General features: G+C 33.7%; 2 protein-coding genes across 2 annotated transcripts; both read left to right on the top strand.

Moving 5' to 3' along the window:
• Nucleotides 1-997: 997 nt before the first annotated feature.
• Nucleotides 998-3,601, top strand: LOC133802498 (large ribosomal subunit protein eL20z-like). The gene is made up of 4 exons (XM_062240813.1): nucleotides 998-1,311; nucleotides 2,124-2,199; nucleotides 2,542-2,656; nucleotides 3,356-3,601. Exons 1-4 carry the CDS (start codon nucleotides 1,089-1,091, stop codon nucleotides 3,413-3,415), a joined length of 474 nt encoding a protein of 157 aa, XP_062096797.1. The 5' UTR covers nucleotides 998-1,088; the 3' UTR covers nucleotides 3,416-3,601.
• A 1,713-nt stretch (nucleotides 3,602-5,314) lies between these two features.
• Nucleotides 5,315-7,324, top strand: LOC133802496 (large ribosomal subunit protein eL20y-like). The gene is made up of 4 exons (XM_062240812.1): nucleotides 5,315-5,475; nucleotides 5,606-5,721; nucleotides 5,850-5,913; nucleotides 6,757-7,324. The coding sequence occupies exons 1-4, from the start codon at nucleotides 5,461-5,463 to the stop codon at nucleotides 7,096-7,098; spliced, it is 537 nt and encodes a 178-aa protein (XP_062096796.1). The 5' UTR covers nucleotides 5,315-5,460; the 3' UTR covers nucleotides 7,099-7,324.
• The last annotated feature ends 10,792 nt before the right edge of the window (nucleotides 7,325-18,116 follow it).

The raw sequence follows: 18,116 nt of genomic DNA, 5'->3' as shown, positions 1-18,116 counted from the left end.
TCAACAAAATGTATAAATCCTTTTAATAAGAAACAAAATGAATAATAAAATATGTGTCAAAACTAATGTTAACATAAAGAATATGAAACTACTTTTAGGTAATGTTTGGACAGGTAGAGACCTTTGTAAGAATAATTGATGGAGAGGACAATAATTGGGCAAATAAAGACTTTTATAAGGATAAATAATTGATGGAGAAGTTAATAATTCCAATTTATATTGTTTGATATTGAGATGAGAGTGAAAATGATAGTTAAAAAATGTAGATACAAAATTATTATATCATTTATTTGGAAAAAAAAAAAACAAAATAGATGGTTGTTAGTATTTTATTCTATATATGGTAAATAAAAATATTTACAAACATATTATGCAAGTCTCTAACCCATGGTCCACATCTCAATTTCTTCTAGCCTTTCAAATTTGTTCGCACCCTCATTCGTTAGAAACCTGGAATCTAAAGCGCATCGTGTAATCTGTTATTTCCAACTCACCGAATCCAGTTCATAAAAAGTCCACGAAAAGGCTCTCAATATGCACGACTCTAGATCTCATTGAGAAAAGTGTAATATAATAGTCGCTAAAAATGCTAAAGTCGTAACCAATAAGCAAAGGAGATGGAAAAATCTCAATCAAATGACAACATTACAAATGAAAATTTATTGCCTATGATTTCTTCCCTACCAGCTACTTCTTTAACATTACATAGCGATTTATGTGAATTGATGAGTTTTTTAACACTTTTATTTTGAAATTGTCATATTTTCATTAAATTTATTTTTGTGGTATATTTCAACAAATGACAAGAAAAAATCATCAACATTCGTAATATCCATTATCCAACAAGAAATCAGGTTAGCAAGTTTCGGTCCAAATGTGGGCAGCCAGCTCAGCTCTCCATAATAATAATAATAATTATTATTATAATAATAATATTATTATTGATAATAATGTTTTTTTACATAAAAATATTTTTTTAATAAAAAATATAAGAAGAAGAAGAAGGGAAAAACGAGAAAGGAGGAATTTTGATTGATTTGATTAAGCCCTAACCATCGGTCGAAAGCAATTCAATTTCAAATCGGAAAATGAGCGAAGACAACTCCAAGAGCAGAGGGATCCCTATTGATCCAGAGAGCCAGTACTACTACGGCACCTTCCAAGGCGTCGCCAACTCCTACCCTCCTCCTCCTCCTCCGCAAACCTCTCATCCCGTCGTCGGTTTTCCTCAGCCGCTTCCTCCTCCCGGCGCCACCAGCCATCCCCGCTACCCTCATACTCACTTTCATCATGGATATCAAACCGTTCCTGGTTGGTACTTTTGCTAATACATCTATAAATTTATATATATATCTATATTGATTGGTTGATATTATATGGTTGCGTGTATACACGTGCATGAACAATTACATGTATATATATATGTTTTTATATGTTTACGTTGATCGATGCACTTGTTAATTTTTATTTGTTGGGGGAAAGTATCTCTGATTTGAGTTTAGGGTTTTTATTTGCTGTTTGGTTAGTGCTGATTAAATTAGTTAATTTGGGTGGCGAGAGCTGAAATTTCATTTTAGGGACATCCATTAGCAATATGATGATCCACTTATGGCAAGCTTCAAATTTTTTTTTTGAAGGTAAAAGAACGGTGAAGATGTTGTTCGAATTAGAGACTATTGTTTATTTTAATTGTACTAATGAAAACTTTAAAAAAAGTTTGCCTTGCTAGCACTTAGTTGATCTAGAGCTCCTATTATGGTTGGAAAGTTTTTGTTTATAATAGGGTGAATTTGACATTTTCTTGTGTGCAAGAAGACTTGGCCTAATAGGAGCTATGGCCGTTGGATTTGACTCTGTTTTACATATTTTCTATCTCTATTTTGTGTGTGGTAGTTTTGTGAACCTTGCTGAGATGTTTTCATTCTGAGATGACCAAATGTCATTGCTGGGATTTTAAAATCTTGAAAGCCTACTTGGTTTTGTAAAGCATGTAATTTTTTAGGTAGTGTAATAGAGCAAGTACTAACTAAGACTTAGGTGTTTGATATATATATATATATAAACATGGAAAAATGAGTTTCTCCATTGTCTTTAATGTCCATCTAATTATCTTATTTGTTAAGGTTATGCTGTTGTTGAGGGACATCCTGTAAGAGAACGCCGCCTTCCATGCTGTGGACTTGGCATGGGTTGGTTCTTGTAAGTTTGTTCTGACTGATCTCTTATTGTTAATCATAATATTAATATTAATATTACTGTTTCATTTTAAATTCTATCATTACTTGTTTATCTTTCTTCGGATCTTTTGGGGCAATAATATTTTCCAAGGGACAGTCAATCCATGTAGGCATGAAATTATATCAATTGAAGTACCTTTCACCTATTTCTTATTATATTCCATGCTATATACAAATATTTCAACATTACATGTAAAGCTCTTGCATAATTGTATGTTGTATCTCAATGCTTGCCCTCATTACGTAGATTCAAATGTTATCCATTACCTGTCAGTAACTTGGTTTTTCCCTTTCCTTTGGAAAGGTTTTTAATTGGATTCTTCCTTGGTGGAATTCCTTGGTATGTTGGAGCGTTCGTTCTACTTTTTGTACATGTGGACTACAGAGAAAAGCCTGGATATGCTGCCTGCACGATAGCTGTAAGTATCCACTTATGAACATTTCATTTTTGAACTTGCTTAACGATTTTTTTTCCCCGGTAACTTTGTTATCGCATATCAGAAACCTCAACAGAATGTTTAGTGGTACTGGTAACTTTATCGTGATCAACTTTTCATCTCTAGCTTGATAATTTGTACATGCTTTTCTAACTTGGAACCAAACACAAGATAGCAATAAGCAGAAACCATTCGTGGTCTACAATGTATACTCTTATAGGGAATTCCTCGTGCTCTTTTTTACCTTGGTACTATGTGTGAGGATGTAATAATATTCTTCTTCAGTCGTCACTTTCTTATAGTTGTCCTGTTAGATTTACTTGCATACTGCAAATTAATGCAAAAGTTTCACAGTTGTTTTAGTTGGTACTTGATTTTCGATGGGATTGATTTCGATATAGCATAAGATCTTTTCATAAGTAGGACCTTGAAAGATGAGAAGGTCATATAATCATATATGAATAGCCATAACTGAGTCATATGCCTTGATTTGAGTTTCCTGTGTGAGTCATATTCCTTATAATCGGAAAAATCCAGTTGTTCCTTCTTTAACTTTTTTCTGGTCTTAATTCTTACCTTCTTTTTTGTGAAAATTGAAACGTTCTCTTATCTTGTTGCTTGTAAATTAGCATTATTTTCAAGTTTATGTTCTAATTGGCTTTATGTTGTTTATATGTTCAGTCCATTATAGCTCTGATTGCTATAACACTAGGCATAACGAAGGGAAGTCATGCTTGGTGATGCCAAAGACTACTCAAGATCAACGGTGAACATCATCTGTATATTTCTTCCCATGCTCACAAGGATAAACATTAGTTCTTCATTGTATTAATAGTGGAGATTGTTTAATTTTAACCTGTATTTATTTGAGCAAGTTTGATTGTCCACATATATATATAAACATAAATATAAATATAGTTAACATGATTTTCTGTTCTTCTATATTGCTGGCAATGCTTTTAGATCAGTGGAATAATAGTAGTCTGAAAGAGGAAAAAAAAGTTATAGATTGAAGCATTGGGTTTTTTTTTGGGCTAAAATTATTAAAAAATTACTTGTAATCTTCAAATGATATGTGTAGAGGTGATTTACTACAATTGATTAGATGGACATTAGCAACTTGTAAAGAATAAAGAGAGAGAGACGAGAGTTCAATTGGGAGTACCGGTGGGGTGTCAGCCAAAGGGACTCCGACGCTCAAGTTAGTCGGGTTGTAATGAGAACTAATTGAAAACAATAAAATTATGATGTAAATACGAAATAGTGATGGATGGATGAGTAGTAGAATGGTCAGAGTGACAGCGGCGATGACGGAGGGGTTGAGCGACTGAGTCAAGTTCAATTAAATCAGACTGACTGACTTGTCTTGCTTTATTGGATCGCTCAGAAAAAGAGTAGCCTTCGTTTCAATTAGAGAGTAAAGAGAGTCGAGTGATTATCCAATCCCCATTCTCAACCCTTGAGTGTCTTATCTATTGTTCCTCTTTTCGTTCCGCTCTTTTGTCTTCCTGATTCGTCTGACTCGCTTCAAGTGGTTTCTTTTCGAAATTCTCGGCGAATGTGGTGTGAGCCTTGACTGTTTCAAAGTCCCTAGCTGACTGAGCGTATTCGAATTCGGGTCCGGGTATGGTTTTGGGCGTTTGGATGGTACATTGTATATGCGAGCCTATTTACATGGGTTTGTGCCTTGACTAGTTTGGCTAGTTTATTGGGCTAACTGACTGCTTGCTGGACTCTTTTTTATCAAGTAGATAGATTTTGTCCACTACAATATGTTACATAACGTTTTGATTGGTTTAGGAATTGAAAATAATTTTACAAATTCATTGATTTGGGAATTGAAAATAATATTATAAATCTAAATTCATTAATTATACATGTTTTACCAAAACAAAAAACTTTATTGGTTATCATTTTTTTCAACATTTACTCTTTTTTTTTTGTAAAAAAGTAAGAATAATGTGAGTTTTAAATATCCCTTTTAGTTTATATAGAAAATAATAACTAATTAAAATTATGAATAACATACCGTTTTAGTTTTCAAATTATTGTTCTTCTACTTGCAATTTAGGAGTTGATTGATAATGAATTCAAAAATAGTTTTATTAACTTAAAAGTAGAAACTCTTTATGAAAATTTGATTGGTACATTTATGTTAGAAAATTAAAAAAAAAGTAATAATATTTTTTAAAATTTTATTGGTAGACAGATAAAGATAATAATAAAATAATAAGATAAAAAGTTTAGCATTTAATAGTGATTATTAAAAATAATACTAAAATAATAAAAACGACATAAAAGTAAATAAAAAGTGTAGCATTTATAGTGATGCAAAATATGCATCATGCTATATTATGTGTCAAATTTCGCATAACTTTTGGCACACAATTAGAGCAACTTTTTTGTAAAGTGAGCTATATATTAACAATGCATTATCAATTTGACATTCAAAATGTAACACCATAAAAAGTTATAAAAAGCATAAAAATAGTTATTTTTGAAAAAATATCTAATTAGGCTGAGCCCAATTCAGCCCAAAATCTAAGCACTTCCACGCTGTCACGAATGTCCACGTGTAGTAATCTGATTGGGTTGGACCAAACCAGTCACTCTAATTCATATTTTGCCGAACTAGGGTTTTTCCTCGTCCCAGCCCAAGCTCGTATATAACCAAAAGAAAACCCTAAACTTCGCTTCTTCTAAAAGAGGGAGAGAGAGGGAGAGAGAGTGTGTGCGCCGGGCAGTAGAGACCTCACAAATCTTCAGGTCTTCTCGATTTCTCAGAAATGGTGACTTTCAGGGTAATCCGCTGCACAAAATTATTCCTCAGATCTCGTATTCTTTGCGTTTGTTTCTCGAGAAAAGTGATAACTTTCTGTGTGTGTGTGTGTGTGTTTTTTATTAATGGTGTGTTTTGGTTTTGGGTTGCAGTTCCACCAGTACCAGGTTGTGGGAAGGGCTCTCCCTACCGAGTCTGATGAGCATCCTAAGATTTACCGGATGAAGCTTTGGGCCACCAATGAGGTCCGCGCCAAGTCCAAGTTCTGGTAAGCCAAGGTTTTGATTATGGTTTTTAGAGCTTTTAGCTTTGTTATTGGCATTAGGGGATTCTAGACATGTTTTTTTGATTTGGGTTATTGATTTTTTTTATTTCTGTTGATTGATTTTTTATTAGGTATTTTCTGAGGAAGTTGAAGAAGGTCAAGAAGAGCAATGGTCAGGTTCTTGCTATCAATGAGGTACTGTATTTGCTCATATACCTGGTTTAGGATCAACTAAACATTATTCTTTTGACATACAGTTCAAATATGAAGTTGATTCCTTTTTATTTCAAGTTTTTTTTTATGTTTATATTGGTTTGGTCTATGGAAATGGAAGCAATCCCAGTAGGTGAAAAGTTAATTTTAGTGATCTCATTTGATTTTGGTGGAGCATTTCTGTTGTCTTTTTTAAGTCTATTGAGTTAGTGCTGATTGTATAATGAAGTTATTCAGTACGTGTATTAGGTTCTAAAATGAATTTTTTGAGAACAGAATCTTGAGGATTACCATGTCTTAAATATTTCCTGACTTCTTCTGCATCATAATTTGAGTTTGTACCAATTTAATGCCTGGGGAATTTATGTAATGTGGTGCAACTAGAAAGACAGTTTGATAGGATTATTTATGACACGAGTTTTCATCCTGAACTTTCTTTTACACAACAATAATGTTTTATACATTTTCTTACGCAAAATATTGCTTCTTACTCTGGAAATTGTTTGGTAACAATGAAATGAAGTTATTTTGACTAGCTGTGGAAATGTGTCTTAGCACCAACAAACATTTGAAAATTGACCTCTTTTGAATTTGAGATAAAATAATGAAACATGTGCTAGATAACAAGTATGTATTGACAAACAACAATGCTGTTCTTTTTTATTGAAATTTTGATTATAAAACTCACATTTGAGTCACACTGACTGTGTTCATTAATAAACTACATCTGATATGGGCTTTTCCATTTACAAGTCATGCCATTTATTGGTTTTTCTCTCAATGATGATTGTTTATAATGAGAAAATTTTCTAATACTGATTTCAGATCTTTGAGAAGAATCCTACAACAATCAAGAACTTCGGTATCTGGTTAAGGTATCAAAGTCGAACTGGTTATCACAACATGTACAAGGAATACCGTGACACCACTCTTAACGGAGCTGTGGAGCAGATGTACACCGAGATGGCGTCTCGCCACAGAGTCAGGTTTCCTTGCATCCAAATCATCAAGACTGCAACTATCCCAGCTAAGCTTTGCAAGAGAGAGATCACCAAGCAATTCCACAACTCAAAAATCAAGTTCCCATTGGTCTTTAAGAAGGTTAGGCCACCAACCAGGAAGCTAAAGACCACATACAAGGCATCTAGGCCCAACTTGTTTATGTAACTTGGTTATTTAACGATCAAGCTATAAAGAGAAGTTGAAGTGAGTCCATTATTCCTGAATCTTTTTTTGGTAGAAACCTTTTTGTCTGTTTTGTTTCAAGGATATTTTGTCGTTTGAGCATAAATTTTAATTTTAATTTTTTACCATTTACAGTACTGGGTTAAGTTTGTCATGTTATTGACTTATGAGATCTTATTTATCAAGATTTTGCTATTTCTATAAGATATTTCAGAAATGTGTTAGATAAGAAAGTCACTGTTCTTTTATAAATGTTTTCTAATCGTTTGGACCCTTGTGGTTTTAATCAAAATTCTATTGTCTCGTGCAACAACAAATTCTATGGTTGTAAATTAGTACTCAACCATTATGTTGCTTCTTGACAAAATTAAACTACACTTTAATTAAAAACAAATTATATGTGGAGTTGTTACATTAAACAGTCGAGACAAGATGAACAAGGATTATTAATTACAAAATTGTAGATTATTATTTAAAGCATTTACAGAAAAGAGGAGTTATGCTAATATACTTAGCAGCATTTGGATTGCATTTAAGGTTAGTGAGGCGAAATATTTTACCATGGCAAAAACCAAAGAAAGAAAAAGCAGAGCAGTAAAGAAAACAAGAAAAGCTACAAGTCATATCATGATAGAAATTCAGTAGTCTAAATTGAAGCAAACTAAAGGGAACCAAAACATCAAAAAAAGAAATTGAAAGGAATATCAGAACTCCACAAAGAGTTTATCACATCAAATGTCTACAAAATGATATTTGACATTACTAAACTCATCATTTAAGATGATCCACTGTGCAGCAATCCAAACTCTTGTTGTTGTCTGATATTCCTGCAACAGCTCTTCGTCTCTAGCCTTTTCGACAACCAAACGTCTGTTCAAATCGCCAACTTCTGATCTAATCTTGTCCACTTGCTTCTTACACATCTCAACACCATTCATAACAGTTCTTAGCTCATTCTTTATGTTGAGTTTCGAAAGAGACAGACTTGGATAACTTGAAATCGACTCCAAGCACAGAACTTCCCTCAAGATCGTGTCAAACACTAGATCAATCTTTTTCTTATCATCATAACTAAAACCACCATCACTATGATCTTCAAAAGGCTCGAAAGTTTGTTTAAGGTGTATCTCAGCTTTTTCAATCACAAAAACAACCCTCTTGATGACATTGAATTGCTTCTGCTGGTGGTGCACAAGCAATTTGAGTACTTCTGTCAAGATATCCCACATTCTGTACAGTAATGAATCTTCCGAGGCAACAAACATAAGATCACACAGATTGGAGCAAAGACATTTCCCAATTTGAATGATATCAGAATGAATCGTACAAAGTGTGATAAATTCATCTTCTTGATCAAGAGAAAGCCATTCAATGTAAGACATCTTACCCTCTGCTTCAGCCTTTGCCGTCTCATCTCGCCTTTCAATCATCAATTCTCGAATCCTATTCCTCAGTCCAAACTTAGTGTCCACTCTCACCTCAGAATCATCAACAGTATTCTCACTATCATCTCTTCCAATGCCTAATGTCGAGGCCTCCAATGGAACTTGTTCCCAAGAATTCGAAAGATAATAGTACTTGATGAGCCTATGCTTCCTGGCCAAGGAGCTGAGAAATGGGTCATCGTTTGTACCAGAATCATTGAATGTTAAATCGCTCAGCTCCAACTTCAAATCATCTTCTTGTTCTTTCATCTTTTTGAGTTTTGTCTTCAAACGAAGAAGAGTAAACCTGTTATCGTTGAGTTTTGTCTCTTTGAATTTGTCTGAAATCTTGAAGTCGGAGTCGTTGTTGGGATTTCCAGGATACGAAGAAAAGCACTCAGTTAGCAACTGATTAAACCTTCTTCTCACACGTTCTCGATCTTTGTCATGTTGATCATCAATTACGGACTTGAGCTGTTCAGCCATGGTGTCATTATTTTGAATGGACTCAGCCAATTCTCTCGTTAATGATTCCACCATATTCACCAGAGCCGAAACATTGTGTGCCATTGTTGTATCAAGAAGAATAACAAGAGCTAAAAATGAGAGAGAGAGAGAGAGAGAGAGAGGAAGTTGTAAAAACTTAGAATATATAAAGTTAGAGAAGGTAGTTGAGTTCGGTATTTTTGTTTTTCAAAGATTCTGTTATGGCAAAAATATAGACTCGGATCGAAGGGTGTACACAATACTAAAATATTATATATAAAAAAATATATGCTAGGATATATATCTCTATATATAAAAGATTGTGTTTTGTTTTTTATTCATATTTTTTCAGTTTTTTTTCTTCCCTTTTTTCTCCTTTTTTTTTCTTTTATTTTTTCTTCATTTTTGTATTTATTCTTTTCTTCTCCCATTTTTTTAAAATTTAAATTTGAGCTCTAATTTGGAGTGAGATTCCATATCATTCAATAATATATATAGTAATGATTTTTTAAATGTATTATATAATTAATATGTAATAACGAGACACAGTTCATTTTGTAAAAATAATCTAATATTTAAAAGAAATGAATGTATTGACTGAGTTATGAGGAGAGTGAGAATGTTTATGTTAGAAGAACCTAAACTCATTAGATATATTATTAATGAATGTTTCTTCCGTTTCATATTCTTGCATGATTACCACATGTTACACCCAGATTTCGAGCCTTGAGAATTGTGACCTCGAAAGCTGGATTCGTCAGGTGTGAGCTCGCAATATCTAGAATACGTGTTTGCAACCTAGGCGCTGAACCTTCAAAGCAGGTGGCAACCTCGAAGATGGGCAGCCTCGAAGTCCTTACAAGCTTGAAAGATAGAATATCGGAGTACGTCCATTGTCGGGCGACCTCGGATCAAGTGGTCCGAGCTTGCATGAGTGTGAGCTCGGGGTAAGGCGGCCTCGGTGGTAGTTACCCTTTCCAAGTTGATCTTGAGAAAATAATACAACTCGAAAGTCACTCAGAGACTTGGACTAGCACGATGTTGATCGCTGACTTCGAACAGCTTAGTGAGTCGCTTGGAGAGACACAGTCAACATTTATTGTTGTAACTTACCTATAATAAAGGGATATTTATTAGTCAGTTATACGCCCCCTGGTCTTCAGGGGACGCTTCCTTGTATATAGGAGTTATAGGATTTTAAAGCCATTAAATTTATTAAGGTAAAGGATAACTTCCCAGAAACGTGTGGGATAGTATCCTGAAACTTCCTCTATAAATAGAGAAGTCATGTGCCTTTGTAAGGGGCGAAATTCTGTGATCTTGAGAGAAACTCTGGAGAATTCATCTCTGAAGAATTTCCAGAAATTTCCTAAGTTCTAATAACAAAGACTCGTGGACTAGGCAGAGTTAACTGCTGAACCACGTAAAAAATCCTCCTTGTTTTATTGTATTTTCTGGCCATAATTATTTACTGTTTACGTGCTCTACATTTCAAGTTGACGAAAAACGGCGTTAACAGTTTGGTGCTTTCATTGAGAGCCTTAAGCAGTGCGATCCCTGAACAAATTATGGCCGCAAACGATCAAAACATTCCTAAAGAAAACTATCCAAGACACCCTGGGAAGCAGCCAATGGTAAACCCGGATATTGAAGAGAGAAGCGAGTCCTCCGATTCTCAGGGACCACCAGCACCTCCAAGGGATGATGATATGTACTACAATCCTGAACTGTATGTTCTCATTGTGGAACTTGAAAACCAGCAGCTGAAACAACAATTGGCTGAAGCCAATAAGCGGAATAAGGAGTTGGCTAGGTTAGCCGCAGAGGCTCAGGCGGCTCAACCCCCACCTCCGCGTGAAAACCACAAAGAATAAAGAAATGGTGGAACTTGTCTCTTCTCTTACACTTTCTTCCTTTTATTATTAATTATTATCATTCTATTGGCATGTTTTTGTATTTATCAAATTTATTATTTTTGTATTTTTTCTTCTTTACAAAATTTATTTTTTCAATTTTTTCTACCAATTTTTTCTTTCCATTTTCCCATTAGTTTTCTTCTTCTTCTTTTCATTTTTATTCATTCATCTATTTTTTTTCCTTCATCATTTCTTTTGTTTTGTTTTATTTTTTCATATATTTTTAGTTTTCTTTCCTAAGTTTTCTTCTTCTTTTTTTGTACTTATTCTTTTCTCATTCTATTCCTTTTTTTTCCTCCTTTTTCACACATATTTTAACATTATATAATTATTTTACTATTTTTTTATTTATTATCTTTTATTATTGTAATTTTTTTTTATAGTTTTTTCCACTATAAGTAAAAAAATTCAAAGCAATTTTTTCAGCATTTTCTTTTTACTGTAATCCTTATAGGAACACAAAAATTTGGAAAGAAAACCAATAAACATATGCAAATGTGAATGGATAACCAGTTACCCTGATGTGAACATTCAAATCTAGAAAAAAAAATTATATGAAGAAGATGGGAGAGAAGGGAAATGGGGTGGATCTGATTTTTTTTTTTCTATCTACAATATTGTAGAAACTGGTTACCTTTCCGTTATTTGTGTGTATATTTCTGGGGTAACTGGTTACATTCACGTTCTTTGTGTGTATATTTCTGTGAGTAACTGGTTACCTTCATGTTATGATGTGTGTATATATTTCTGAGTTCTTTATGGTAACTGGTTACCTATGTTACTAAATTCATAGTTATTTCTTCCTTTTTATAATGAAGTGTTCTTCCTATTTTTCATTCAGATTTGATGTTACTTTTCATATTTAATAAGAGTCACCTGTCACCCCTCTTATGGTAACTGGTTACGCCTCTTATGGCAGAAAGTTACTCCTTTCAGGGTAACTGGTTACTCTTCCTGGTACATGTTATCTAGCTCTAGGATTTTTTTTTACATAATTGTCAAAGATCAATCAAGTAACTGGTTACCTTACCCAGGATTTGAAAAAAGAAACTTACAATATAAAAATAAGCAAACAATGTTTATAATAAATAAAAATAATAATAATTACAATTCATATCACAAAAAAAAAAAAAAAAAGATTTTTGCAAAACAGCCAAAGAAAAATTTAATATAAAATTAGTTATATAAAATATATTAAAAACAATCTAGTTCTAACCAAGTACAAATTATCCATGCAGGTCCATTTAGCCTTGGTCAAATGCAGAAGCCTTTCGAAGAGGCGACCTTTGCTCTTAAGGTTGGGGAGATTAGCGATATTGTGGATACCGACATTGGAGTTCACATCATTATGAGAACTGGTTGATTTTAGAGGGCAGGAGGAAGTTTTCAATATTTTTTAAAATGATTTTAAAATACCAATGACAGTTCTTGCTTCATGCTTATTTAGTTGGTTTGATGGCACCTAAAAACAGATCTAATTATTTTTCAAATGACATTTTTGTTTCGAGAATATTTGCTATGGTTGTGTTTTGAATATTTGAGAGCTAATAGCTCGTAACGTTTCACAAGATTTTAGGTTCAAAACGATCTTTATAAGCCAGTGTGTCATTAGATTTGTTGATTTCCATTTTTGGACTTGCATGGTCATTGTCTTTTATCTATATCTGGTCATAAAAAAAGCATAATTTCTTTCCCATTTTATGTTCATTGTCACCTGAAAATGAAGCATCGATTAATATGTGAGATGATAAAAGAGTAAAGTAAGCGATTTTTGTCGTTCTATATTGAAATCTTATTTATGATTTTTATAGATATATATTAGTTTAGATTGGTTAAGAATAAAAGTCGATTAGTTTTTAATATTTTCAAAACACTAATATAATGATATATATATATTTAATCAAAATAATATATAACAAATGCCTCATAAATTTAAAAAAAAAATCTCGTACATTCACTAGTAGAATAAATTTTAATCTAAACTTATATATCCTTTTTATATAAAAAATGTGTAAATAAGGAAAATTCTTGATTTTAACAGTTTGTGTTGTTGATAACACCTAAAATAATATACAAAGGAATATAAAAAAGTTAAATAAAATAATATAAAAATATAAAAACTACCATTTATAATAACTGAAGATGTAAGTTTTTCCATGAAAAAGTAGTATAGAAAAGTTAAAAAAAGTAAATAAAATGAAATTACAAAAACTACCATTCTACTTGAAAAAAAGTTCAATAGTAGTAAATATATGGCATAATCAGAAATTTTGACAAAAATATAGAAAAAAAACCATAAAAAATTATGTTGAAAAAAAGCCATATTTTTTAAAACTTCAATAAAAAGTCTATATAAAATGTAATTTCCACTTAAACTTAAATAAATAAACAAATTAAAATTTGATATTTTTGAGATATTTTACAATGATAATTATTTAAAAGTAATAAAACCATATATTTCATAACTTAAATAAAATTTAACTAAATGTAAACTTAATATTATATTAAACATATATAATCTTTTGTTGTCACTGACAAATTCAAAAACTATAACAAACGTAAACTTAAACAAAAATAAATAAATAAATTAATTAAAATATGATATTTTAAAGATATTTTAAATAATTAAATCATATTTATTTAAAAATAATAAATGTATACATATCATTTTTTTTATCTTATAAATTTGTGTGATAGTTGTTTTTATCATGTGATTGAAACTATTTTTTTTTTCATCAAATTCACCAAAAGACATTATGAGATACATTAGAAACTAAAAATAGTTGATACATGTATATTACTGTCTACACTATGATTTTTTTCTATTATTAATATTTTTTAAAATATTATTGTATTATATACATATGCATGTAGCTATGTAAATATATATATGTCAATATTGTGTTTAGATGTCATATATGTAGAGATTATTGATATAAATATTTATATATACTATAGAACTATATAATTAATTTTATTATATATATTTATTAAGAACAGTGAACCATTTTTTATTAAAATTAAAGACAATGTTTACAACTTTAAAACTAAGCAAATGTGCATTGCACGCGACTTCTACCTAATAATATAAATTTCCCATAAATAAAATTAAAAGCATAAACTTGCTAACTTAATAAGAGTTATCAAACCCTTATTATATTGATCAAATATTTTATTTTACATTGATCAAAATGATGATTTTGGTTAGTAACAAAAACAAGTAATTCAAAAAGGGAACAATTACCACCCATATCGGCGCATAAGTGTTTTTGAGAATATAAACAAAATTTTGATAATTTAATTATGACTGAAGAGTAACTAATTAGAGAAAAATTTATTATATAAGGCCTTTTAATTCCGAAAAAATATAATGGAATTTTTTAATAAATTCTCTATTTGATTTTGCTGAAGTTTCCTCATGCTATGATGTTCTTCAACTTACAGAAAATCTCAGCTATTTTCCCAAGAAACTACCAGCAAAACTTTCCAAAGAAAATCCTCTCTCAACAACCTTATTTTCTCTTACAAGCATGGAATTACTTATATCATAAAGAAGAAGAAAAAAATCACAGTAACTAATTTAACTACCTCAAGTCAGCTAGTTATAACTACCAATTAGACGTCTTTAAACGACACAAAAGCAACCTTCTTCAAAGAGCTTGAATGATGTCGTTTGATATGTTTCTATATATATATATATATATATAAACACACTTTCACTCCATAGATACTTGCAATTTTTTTTTAAATTTTTTAATAAACAATTGATAAAAAAAAAAAGCATTGAAAACATTATACCATTAATACCTATGAGAAAACATTATTTAAATTTTCCTTTATATATATAAAAAAACCGACAGAAAATTAAAAATACCATCAGATAAAAACTAAATTATTTATATATATATATCTAAACTATTTTCATTAAAAACTTTTTTTTAGCAATGATAACTTCATAGATAAAAAATATAATGTCGTACAACCTACACTACTACAAAAAATGATTTTTAGGACTAGCATTGCGAGTCTTAAAATTTTTTTTAAGACTCGCGGGGCGCAAGTCCTCTATTTGAGAGCCTTAAAAATTGAGGTTTTTTAGGACTCGCAATGCGAGTCCTAAAAGAATGTTTTTAAGACTCGCGTTGCGAGTCCTAAAAAGTTTTTACTACTACAAAAAAAAGTTTTTTAGGACTCGCAATGTGTGTCCTCAAAAATTTCTTTGAGTACCTTTTAATTAATTATATAATTTTATTTTATAAATCAAAATTTGGGTAAAATGCCTAATTTTTTTAAAAATCTCATTATTGCTGAATGAATAATAAATATATACTTATATATTTAAAATAAATAAATTATAAAAAAATATTAGAAATATTATTATTATTAGTTGAATGAATATATTAAAGATACACAAAAACAAAATCAAAGCAAACATTGTTGAGATAACTACAATCATATGCAAACATTAATCTATACCAATAATATTACATGATTATATACAATCAATCTGAATAACATATCTAAAACTTTTCCAATTGATACAAAGATCCAAACAAAAATTTTCCATTGACATAAAGATCAAAACAAATACAACACCTGAAAACCCAAACAAACACAACTAGCCAGCCACCACCTGAAAATGAAGACCCGCCTTCGAGCCACCGCCTCTGTGAGCAATCGTTGCAGCGAGCTCCTCCGCGAGCCCCTCCGAGCCACCGCCTCTGTGAGCCAACGTTGCAGCGAGCCCCTCCGCGAGCCCCTCCGAGCCATCGCCTCTGTGAGCCAGCGTTACAGCAAGCCCCTCCGCAAGCCCCTCCGAGCCACCGCCTCTGTGAGCCAGCGTTGCAGCCAGCCCCTCCGCGAGCCCCTCCGAGCCACTGCCTTTGTGAGCCAGCGTTGCAGCGAGCCCCTCTGTGAGCCACCGCCTCATCTGCTTGAGCAAGCCATGGATCTCGTCGACGGCGTTGCAGCGAGCCCCTTCACGAGCCACCGTTCAGCGAGCCCGCGAGCCACCGCCTCATCTGCTTGAGCAAGCCATGGATCTCGTCGATGGCGTGAGGTTTAGGAGGGAGACAAGGATATGCATGGGTCGGCAGGGGATAAGAGGTTCGGGAGGGAGACAAGGTGATGCATGGTCGGCTGGGGAGAAGAGGGGTTGGGAGGGAGGCTGAAACATTTAGGGTTAGGAGACTTTAGTTTATTTGATCAGATTTTTTTTTAAATACAATATTCGGGCCCCAAACAAGTAAAATTAAATTTTCTTTTCTTTTTTTAAAAAATAAAAATAAAAGAAATCTATTTTTTTAAATTTAGTTATTAAAATAAAACTTTAATTTATTCATTTATTTATCATTTTTGTTACACCCAGATTTCGAGCCTCGAGAATTGTGATCTCGAAAGTTGGATTCGTCAAGTGTGAGCTCGCAATGTCTAGAATACGTGTTCGCAACCTAGGCGCCGAACCTTCATAGTTGGTGGCAACCTCGAAGATGGGTGACCTCGAAGTCCTTATAAGCTCGAAAGACAGACATCGGAAGGCGTCCATTTCGGGTGACCTCGGATCAAGAGGTCCGAGCCTGACATGAGTGTAAGCTCGAAACAATGTGGTCTTGGAGAAAATAATATAACTCGTAAGTTACTCAGAGACCTAGACTGGCATGATGCTGATTGCTGATTTCGAATAGCTTAATGAGTCACTTGAAGAGACGCACTCTACATTTATTGTTGTAACTCCCCTATCTTAAAGGGATATTTATTAGTCAGTTATACGCCCCCTGGTCTTCAGGGGATGTTTCCTTGTATATAGGAGTTGCAGGCTTTAAAGCCATTAAATTTATTAATATAAAGGATAACTTCCCTGAACGTGTGGGATAGTATTATGAGACTTTCTCTATAAATAGAGAAGTCATGTGCCTTTGTAAAGGACCGAAATTTTGTGATCTTGAGAGAAACTCTGGAGAATTCATCCCTGAAGAATTTTCAGAAATTTCCTAAGTTCTAATAACAAAGACTCATGGACTAGGCAGAGTTAACTGCTGAACCACGTAAAAAACTCTCCTTGTTTTATTGCGTTTTTCTGGCCATAATTCTTTACTGTTTATGTGCTCTACAGTTTAAGTTGACGAAAAACGGCGTCAACAGTTTGCGCTTTCATTGAGAGCCTTAAGCAGTGCGATCCTTGAACAGTTATGGCCGCAAACGATCAAAACATTCCTGAAGAAAACTATCCAAGACGCCCTGGGAAGCAGCCAATGGTAAATCCAGATACTGAAGAAAGAAGCGAGTCCTCCGATTCTCGGGGAACTCCAGCACCTCCAGCCCCAAGGGATGAGGATATGTATTACAATCCTGAATGGTACGTCCCCATTGTGGAACTTGAAAACCGACAGCTGAAAAAACAATTGGCTGAAGCTAATATGCAAAATGAGGAGTTGGCTAGGTTAGCCACAGAGGCTCAGGCGGCTCAGCCCCCACCTCGGCATGAAAACTAAGACCCTCCTCCGAGGGACGTGCATGTTCCTCCCCGCAGGCCTCGTGGACGTTCTCGAAAAAATGCTGCCACGAGGAGGCTAGAGCAACCTCCGGCACCAGCAGAGCAATCCGCTCCCTTGAGACCCCGAAGAAGTACCCGAGCTAGGGCTCCGGTTAATTCAACTGCGGAAGTACCAGCGGGAACTGGGAATAACTGAGCCCCTACAGAGGCTCGGACTCAAATCCCTGGTAACACACAGAATGCAACTGACCCGTCTCAGGCAAACTCTGGACTGTCTAGGCCTCGAAATGGGTGGCAGCCACCGTCACCCATACGTTTCCCGCCATTGCCTATAAGATACCCTTCACCGCCTCGCAGGAATGCTCAACCAATTCAAGATGATGAGGAAAGACGTGCGGGAAGGAGGCAAGGGAACAGAGAAGCCTTCAGGGAGCGGAGAGGCGCCCAATCTACAAGAAGTCAAATGGCCCGGTCTCGCACTGCAGAGACGAGGCAGCATGAAAGAGACCCATCTCGAAATAATCACGAGACAAGTCTTACCAGTGATGACTCAGGAAAAGCTAGCTCTCAGCTTAATTCATTCATCTCGAAAACTTCGACCCTACTTTCAGGCGCACCCCATCCATGTATTAACTGATCAACCACTAAGACAAGTCTTGTCTAAGCCAGAAGCTTCGAGTC

Source organism: Humulus lupulus, chromosome 9, assembly GCF_963169125.1.
Source record: "Humulus lupulus chromosome 9, drHumLupu1.1, whole genome shotgun sequence".
NCBI lineage: Eukaryota > Viridiplantae > Streptophyta > Magnoliopsida > Rosales > Cannabaceae > Humulus > Humulus lupulus.
The sequence above is the reverse complement of the archived record's forward strand: the minus strand, read 5'-3'. Positions and strand labels throughout refer to the sequence as shown.

Coding starts and splice junctions, on each gene's coding strand:
- LOC133802496 (XM_062240812.1), top strand. Junction 5,722..5,849: donor CGCGCCAAGTCCAAGTTCTG/GTAAGCCAAGGT, acceptor ATTTTTTATTAG/GTATTTTCTGAGGAAGTTGA. Junction 5,914..6,756: donor AGGTTCTTGCTATCAATGAG/GTACTGTATTTG, acceptor TACTGATTTCAG/ATCTTTGAGAAGAATCCTAC.
- LOC133802498 (XM_062240813.1), top strand. CDS start 1,089: ATGAGCGAAGACAACTCCAAGAGCAGAGGGATCCCTATTGATCCAGAG. Junction 2,200..2,541: donor CTTGGCATGGGTTGGTTCTT/GTAAGTTTGTTC, acceptor TCCTTTGGAAAG/GTTTTTAATTGGATTCTTCC. Junction 2,657..3,355: donor ATGCTGCCTGCACGATAGCT/GTAAGTATCCAC, acceptor TTATATGTTCAG/TCCATTATAGCTCTGATTGC.